Here is an 8489-nt window from a genome sequence, read left to right as displayed (position 1 = left end):
GACCAAAACAAAAATCTCCAAATGTAGATAGATATATATGTAGATAGATAGATAGATAGATTCAGGCAAAATATGCAAGTGTCCTGTGATGCATATCTAAGAATGCACAGATCTGATCCTTTCTGGCATTATCTTTTTAAGCATTTGCTGTTTGTGAAAAAAATAAAAATAAATAAACAAAACTTTCCATGGCTGAGATCCAGTGATCTTTCTCATTGCAACACATGCTGTGTGTTAATGACACTGATATGCATCCAATGACTCATTTTAGTGTTTCCAATAGGTTTTTAGTTTTATTTAAAGTATTGATATAGACCTGTGTCCTTCTCACGAAGCTGATGTTCTGTATTATCCTATGATTGCAAAGTATTGCTATAGTCGTTCCTCTCTGAGGTGTAGTTTATAACAAAGTGATGGAGCTTCACTGAAATTGATCCATTTTTGAGTGAAAGTGAAATGAGGCAACAAAAGACACTAGTATCTAAAAGTGTTGAAATAAAACTGATGCATAACTTTGAAATGCTCTGAATTTATTATCAAAGTATGTGTCTTGGAAATTGGATGCTAATGTCTTATCCTCAACCTGTGCTGTTGTTTTGCTGGGCTACAGCTCTGTATGTGGCCCACCATGATGGTAAGGCTCTAGTCTGACCCCCCCCCCCCATTGCCCGCCTCTGCTTATTCTGCTTCTGTCAGTTTCCTGTGCTTCTGCAGCTGTAATAACCCTTACCCCCGCCCCCCTGTCCAGCTACAGCTTCACACAAACCAAGCTAACTGTCCTGGCTGGCTCCTCGTCCAACAGGCTTCATCATATACTTCATCATCCAAAGTGGAGTTTGAAATCGCTCAGCGTTCAGAAACAGGAGAAAACTTGAATCAAACGGTTACTGCCAGTCTGTGCTCAGCGAGGACCGCTTTTTGTTTCAAACGTGACCTCCATGTTTGGGAGCGTATCGGTGTGTGCGCCTCGGCTTCCTGTCATCAGTGTGATGCTCCCACATGCAGCATGGCTTTGAGTGGTCAGAGCTGACGACACAGTAACTCTGCTCGGTGTTTTTGTGTGTCCAGAGAACTTGCCATTTTAGTTTCTGTATTTGTTTTTTATCTGTGGCCTTACGTATGCCTGTCTTTGTCTGTAAGGGATTTGTTGGATCGATATTCTTGCCTTCTGTGATTATTTTTTGGCAGACGTTTGGAAATGAAGATGATGATAACTGTGTAGTAACAAAATATTGAGAGAATTGTCAATTGTAGGCTTTCTTTTAGAAATTTTATTTTAAGGCAGTCATGCTTTTTTCTCCCCTGCCCCCTTTTAGTGTGACCCTCCACTTGCTAAAGTAACGCTTTAGGTGTTCCTGTGATGCTTTCTGGGTTTATATGGGAGGTCAGCAGCAGAACAGGATGTCATTGTTACATTTGTAGTTCCTTTTTATCAGTAACATGAGGCTGTTTTCCATGTTCGCTGTCTGAAGGGGTACTTTTTATACTCATTCCCCTTGCATTTTAAAACATTATATTAAGTGTATTTCACTGCGATTTAATGCAACAAGCGCAATGTAAAGCAGGATTCTGAAGTGAAAGGAAAATAATGCATAGTTTTCAAAGTTTTTGTAAAATACAATCTGAATTTTAAGTTGTACTTAGCCCCCTTTGCGTGACTACATCTAAATGAAAATTAGTGCAACTCATTGCCTTCAGTTGCTATTTAACAGAACAATTTTGGTTGTTATAAAGGTTTAGTGATACTATAAGTCTCATGCCTTTGGGCTCTAAGGACATCAGATGGCCAAGCTTGTTGAGTGCAGCAGAAAACATTTGAAGAAGGCATTAGGATCTTCTGTTGAAGTCAACCCCGATTGTTCAATTGCAACCAAGTTTTGTCCGTGTTGCAATATTTTCACAAAATGCTTAAGTGGAAATAATAAATTTTTTCATTATATCTGGATAGACTACTCATTATTAAGGTCTATGCTTGCAGTGAAACTCCAAGAAAAGATCATATTACTTTTCATTTAGATATCGGTTTGTGACATCACATCGTCATCTCAGCGTTTAGGAACACTCAGGAACTTCCTGACAGATCAAATACCTTAGGTTTCCTAATATTCTGCATCCCTGGTGGAAGTCCAGCTGCTCTGTAAAGGCCTCGGAGGTTTGTTGATCAAACAGCATCAGCACCTGTATACAGGCCAACTCTGGGAGAAAACCCATTAGAGCAAAGCTGTCAAATTCCAGGTCTCAAGTGCCCAGCAATTTTGGGAAGTGTCCCTGCAGTGGCAAAAGCAACTTCGACTGGATTAGAGATTAGAAATTCTTGTTAGGGCGTCCTAATCCCAGGAACGTAAAGAAAATGAAAATATGTGGCGAGATTTAAAAAATGGTTGCTCTTCATCCAGTCTGCCTGAGCTGGAGTTAGTTTGCATATAAGAACAGACAAATATTTTAATTTTTTTTTCCTTTTCTGACTTGAGTCTAATCCAACATAAATTACACACAATACTAGGAGAAGTAGTTAATTACAAGGCTCGACCTGCTTATTAAAAATTGCGCCTCTCTCTGTTTGGTAAGATGACTCAGCTGTTTTTTTAGTAATTTGTTTATTTCTTCATTCGTTTTCAGCATCAGTTCCTGTCTGAAGCTTTGCAGTGGAGAGCCCAAACCGACCCTGACCACGTTCTCTACGTTCTGCTCAACTCTAAGGTAAGATCGGACACATTTTCACAAACGCAACACTTCATCACTGAGTTTCGGGGTACCTTTTTGTTGCGAACCATGGCGACCGGCGTGTCTTCTCCGTCATCTGCTGCAGGGTGTCCCGGTGTGCACGGCAACATGTGCGCAGCTTCACAAAAGAGCGGAGAAAATCACAGCCACTCTCCTAGAAAGAGGAGGCCTCAACACGGGCGACAACGTGGTGCTGCTTTATCCTCCAGGTGAGCCGCAAAGAGCCAATCGATGCACATTGCTTTTGTGTCGCTTTTCTGGGTTTCACCTGTTTTGAAATGAAACTTGTCGAGTTTGTATATGCCAAAGGGTTTTCGTTCACATTCTGTTTCTCCACCGCAGGTATTGACCTGATTGCTGCCTTCTACGGCTGCCTCTACGCAGGGGTGATCCCCGTGACCGTGAGGCCGCCGCACCCCCAGAACCTGTCTGCTACGCTCCCCACGGTCCGCATGATTATTGACGTGAGTGCAGTCCATGCTGCAGAAATGTGAAACACAACAACTGTTGTAGAATCTGTCTTTGAATTGAATCCATACTGGGTACCACCCAGTTCCCCCCGATTGCATGTTTGTTTGTTTTTCCTCCTTTCAGCAAGCTATCTTAAAGCAGAGTGTGTGTTTCTGCCAGAATGACCCTGTTTGTTGTGGTGTGTGTGTGTGTCCTCCTAAGGTGAGCAAAGCAGCCTGCATCCTCACCACTCAGCCTCTCATGAGGATCCTCAGGTCCAGGGAGGCCGCCGCCAGCGTTAACGTCAAAACGTGGCCAACAATCATCGATACAGGTGCGGAGCGCCGACACTTGTTCAGACCGAGCACCGCACTAAGGCAGAGGAGACGCAGCAGAATGGAGCCGCTTCCTGAATATTAACACTTTTTATAAATCAGTTTTCCCTTCACTGCATTAGAACATGTTACAAAAGTCTTAACAAGATCAATGTCTGCTCTGTAGTTTCAAATGAGTGGCAAAATTGGGGGGGGGGAATCATCCTACTGATTATCCACCACACAGCAAACACATTTTAAAAATGTGACTAATTAAAAATAAGTTTAATATTAGATCATTTTGCCTCTCCTACCAGATGATCTTCCCAGGAAGCGTCCTCCACACCTCTACAAACCTCCCACTGCTGAGATGCTGGCCTACTTGGACTTCAGTGTGTCTACCACAGGCATGTTGACTGGAGTCAAGGTGAATAAAACGTAACATTCCTTAAAGTTACACTTTGTAGCAGCAAATGATTCTGTGAATAAAAAAAAAAAGTCACATTTTTAAAAGCAAAAGGTGAATGTATTTAAACGAGGCTTAAAGGTTTAAAATAAGAAGTAGGAATCTATGTGATGTGAACTCCTTGTTTTGTAAATTACGTAATCAAAACTGTGTAAATTTTAACATAGCAGAACCCTCAACATTCAGTTTCAGGGTGCTGAAAGGGTTTTCTGCTGATGATTCTTCTATGTTGGTCCTACATTATCCGCCTGTTTCCACACAATAGAACAGCATCTTCGATTTAACCAGATTTTAGCAATGCTTCAATTGTTTGCTTGTTGTTTAAATGTTCTGTTAAAATTATGATGGTCCTAATTATGGCACAAATGGAGAAAAAAAATTGTCCTCCATTTTTTCCTCCATTTGTGGAGGAAGAATGGAGGAAAGGAGAAAAAATGAGGGCATAAACATGCCCTTTATGAGGACATTATGAGGGCATTCCTAAATGTTACTTTTAATCCTAACCTCCTGGCTGTATTGATAATTAGCTGAATGTTTAATACAGTAGCCTGGTCGTATTGTATTAAAGCCACATCCATATACAGTTGAGCAGAGTGTGAGAAATCAGTAAATCCTCCATGAAGCTTTGCTTGGTGCCGTTTGCCTTGTTGCAAGAATGAAAATGTTTCAACAAACCAAACTTCACCTTCATCTGTTTCTCTGTGAATTTCTCTAGATGTCTCACGCGGCCATCAGCACTCTTTGCCGCTCCATCAAGCTGCAGTGTGAACTTTACTCCTCACGCCAAATAGCCATCTGCCTGGACCCGTACTGCGGCCTGGGCTTTGTCCTGTGGTGCCTCTCCAGGTATATACACACACACACACACACACACACAATATGTTGCTCTTTCTTTAAAACTATCTCCTATGAATGGTTCCACCGATGCTGCAGCTAATCTGTTTTTTCTTCTTCTTCTTTTTGTCTCAGTGTTTACTCAGGTCACCAGTCTATCCTTATTCCTCCGCTGGAGCTGGAGACCTCGCTGCCTGTGTGGCTGAGCACGCTCAGTCAGTACAAGATCAGAGACACCTTCTGCTCCTACTCCGTCATGGAGCTGTGCACCAAAGGCCTCGGCACGCAGACCGAGGTGCTGAAGGTCAGTGTCGCGCTTGACCTGAGCGACAAGAGGACGCTTTCACGCATGTGTTTACTGCACTTTTGTAGCTGATTGGGTGTGTAAATGTCAGAGGTAGGAGAACTAGGATAGTTTGGGGGGGACAAAAACATTTGTGTTTAATCTTTTAAAAACTGTTTTATGTGCAAAATAGATGAAACATTTTTATACTCTGTGTAAATTATTGATTATTTTAATTTCTGAAAAGGGCAGATAAAGTACAGACAACTATAGCATTCGTTAAAAAAAAAAATCACACTAGATGATAAAAAGAAAAATTGAAACGGCAGCACTGGCCCAAAGATTTTCCACTATTTTCTTTCACACTGTTTACCGTTTCCTCTGTCTGACGTTTTCAGCCATGTTGTTGTAAAGTTCTTAGCGTAAGCACAGAGATACGGGAAAAAAAAGAGATATGATCTGTTGTTCTTGAGGTTTCATGCAGGAAGTTGGTGAGCATGCATAAAATGGGTCACGTCTTCATCCATTATGAAAAAAATCTTTGTCAAGTCTACATGAGTGTTGAAGCCCAGAAGTGCCACGAAAAACTTTAATGGCTTTTAAATGTCTCATCTATTGACACCAGAAACAAATACTTAGGCAAATTATATATTAGTGTTAGTCCAATAATTGGAAATATAATCTAATTTATTTCTTCCATCTGTCAGTCTTAATTATCAGAGTTAGTGGGCGGGGCCAACAACACTGTTCAATAAAACTGATCAGAAGTTGCCGTGCAGGTTAATCAATCAGAAGCTCAGACTAAATACACATGTGATAAATGTATAAAATATAATTAAATACAATTTTATTATATACTTGCTTAAAAATTTAGTTAATGAATTTCAAATGCATTTAATTACTCGTTTCATAAATTATTCCAACATTTAAACAATTATAGCTAAATGTATTAAATTAATAAATTATAAAAAAATTGTATTTTGGTTATAACAGAGACGTAATTCATTCATTCATTTCTATTTAATGCTTTCTGGCACTAATTGATAATTGGACATGGCAAAATTTTAAGTATTTCTAAAAGTAAGTTTCTCTCACAGGAACAAGAGGCAGAAAAAAACCCTCAATTTTGCAAAAATAACCATCTTAGTGAATACTGGTTTTGAGTCCAAATATGTCACTTTTTTAAATAGGAAACTTGTTATATTCTTGCACACAAGGTGCTATTTTTTTTTTCTATTTTTTTTTTTTTTCGTGCGTTGCTCGCTGTGCGACAGCCTCTGCCATGAGCTGCGTGTGTGTTTCAGGCTCGGGGTCTCAACCTGTCGTGTGTGCGAAGCTGTGTGGTGGTGGCTGAGGAGCGACCCCGCCTCGCGCTCTCGCAGTCCTTCTCCAAGCTTTTCAAAGACCTGGGCCTGTCGCCTCGGGCCGTCAGCACCGCCTTTGGCTCCAGGGTCAATCTGGCCATCGGCCTGCAGGTGAGCTCCATGCTGCCTTACCGAACTCTTTAGCTCTTTAGTTTGAGCCACTGAGCTGAGGTATTTCTTTCTGTTCCTCTAGGGGACTTCTGGACCAGATCCCTCCACCGTTTATGTTGACATGAAGTCCCTGCGTCACGACAGGTGAGACCGAACGACTCGAAAATGACTGTAGACAAATATAAACTTTATAATTTCTTTTATTCGTTTGATTTCAGAGTGCGACTGGTTGAAAAAGGAGCGCCACAGAGTCTTCCACTTATGGAGTCAGGCACTGTGAGTGTTTACTGACGAGTAAACACGTCGATGTGTTTCCTTCAGAGTTCAGTACGTCTTGTGTTTTCCTTCTCAGATCCTGCCAGGAGTCAGAGTCATCATAGTTAACCCAGAGACCAGGGGCCCGCTGGGAGACTCGCATCTTGGAGAGGCGAGTTAGCCGAGAATCTTACGAGGAAACCCTTACATTTTCTCTTAAATTGGTTTCAGATTCACAAACTGAAATTTACAAGTCATATAAAATGAAATATGATGCAAGACATGTTCCAGTGACGAACCCCCCCCCCCCCCCGCATGTTTGTGCAGATCTGGGTGAACTCCCCTCACAGCGCAAGCGGCTACTACACCATCTACGGAGAGGAGAGCCTGCAGGCGGATCATTTCAACACCAAACTCAGCTTTGGGGACCCCCAGACCCTCTGGTCCAGGACGGGATACCTGGGCTTCATCAAGAGAACGGAGCTGCTGGACGCAAGCGGAGGTGAGACAGCTTTTGATGAAAGTGGCAGTTTGGTGTTTTAAGTCATTTTACTTTCCAGCCAGAAATGACGTTTCTCACGGTGAACTGTTCCAGATCGCCATGATGCCTTGTTTGTTGTTGGCTCTCTGGATGAAACTTTGGAGTTAAGGGGGTTGCGCTATCACCCCATCGACATCGAGACATCTGTGTCCCGAGCTCACCGCAGCATCGCAGAGAGGTGAGGGTTTCATGCTGATTAGCTTTTAGCTACAGCAGCAAGCTGACTTCTCTCTGTCTTATCTTTAGTCACATTGATTCCTACAATAGTATCTTCACAGGCCTGCCTAAAAAAATCAGCTGATGCAAAACGCTGCTGCTCACCTTCTCACTGAAACCAGGAAGATAGAGACATCACCCTGGTTCTAACGCCACCTCATTGGCTCCCTGTAGATAAAAACATAGATATCATTTTAACCTTATTTGACCAGGTTAAAAAAAGAAAACATTGAGATTAAAACCCTCCTTTTCAAGGGAGCTCTGGCAAAGAAGTAGAACACACACAAAAAAACTAAACACTGTTGTTGATTTATAAATCACCAAATAGCTCAGCACCAAAATATATTAGAGATCTACTGTTCCTTCCAGACCAATCAGGGCTTCTGGGTTCTGGTCTTTGCATCCACAGAACCAGAACCAAACATGGGGAAGCAGCCTTCGGTTTTTCTGCTAAGCAAATCTGGAACAAACTTCCAGAAAACTGCAAAACTGCCGAAACATGCAGTTCCTTTAAATTAAGCCTTAAAACCCACCTGATCATTGATCCTTATATCTTGCTTGATGACTGTGTTTGTCTTTCTGGTGCGCAGCGCTGTGTTTACATGGACCAACCTGCTGGTGGTGGTGGCAGAGCTCAGCGGCTCCGAGCAGGAGGCCCTGGACCTGGTGCCGCTCGTCACCAACGTGGTCCTGGAGGAGCACCACCTCATCGTCGGGGTGGTCGTCATCGTGGACCCCGGGGTGATCCCCATCAACTCCAGGGGGGAGAAGCAGAGGATGCACCTGCGGGACTCCTTCCTGGCAGACCAACTGGACCCCATCTACGTGGCCTACAACATGTGAACATGCGGTCAGAAACCGATGCAGAAAACTGAGCCAGGGTCAGAGAAGACCCCCACAGGGACCTGAGGGGTGTGAACAGCAGCCGCAA

At 42.6% G+C, this 8489-nt stretch overlaps 1 protein-coding gene across 1 annotated transcript in view; it reads left to right on the top strand.

The window, feature by feature from the left end:
- The window catches only part of dip2ba (disco-interacting protein 2 homolog Ba), a 45992-nt gene extending 37509 nt beyond the window's left edge, over positions 1-8483 (top strand). The window contains exons 25-38 of the mRNA XM_017305654.1: positions 2599-2700; positions 2810-2933; positions 3067-3188; positions 3397-3508; positions 3806-3915; positions 4670-4800; positions 4924-5092; positions 6376-6546; positions 6629-6690; positions 6765-6822; positions 6899-6973; positions 7129-7303; positions 7397-7520; positions 8149-8483. Of these exons, the coding sequence (XP_017161143.1) occupies positions 2599-2700; positions 2810-2933; positions 3067-3188; positions 3397-3508; positions 3806-3915; positions 4670-4800; positions 4924-5092; positions 6376-6546; positions 6629-6690; positions 6765-6822; positions 6899-6973; positions 7129-7303; positions 7397-7520; positions 8149-8401 (1788 nt within the window). The 3' untranslated portion in view covers positions 8402-8483. The remainder of the gene's footprint in view (positions 1-2598; positions 2701-2809; positions 2934-3066; positions 3189-3396; positions 3509-3805; positions 3916-4669; positions 4801-4923; positions 5093-6375; positions 6547-6628; positions 6691-6764; positions 6823-6898; positions 6974-7128; positions 7304-7396; positions 7521-8148) is intronic.
- The last annotated feature ends 6 nt before the right edge of the window (positions 8484-8489 follow it).

The sequence above is a fragment of the Poecilia reticulata genome, linkage group LG7, assembly GCF_000633615.1.
Source record: "Poecilia reticulata strain Guanapo linkage group LG7, Guppy_female_1.0+MT, whole genome shotgun sequence".
NCBI classification, from domain to species: domain Eukaryota; kingdom Metazoa; phylum Chordata; class Actinopteri; order Cyprinodontiformes; family Poeciliidae; genus Poecilia; species Poecilia reticulata.
The sequence above is the reverse complement of the archived record's forward strand: the minus strand, read 5'-3'. Positions and strand labels throughout refer to the sequence as shown.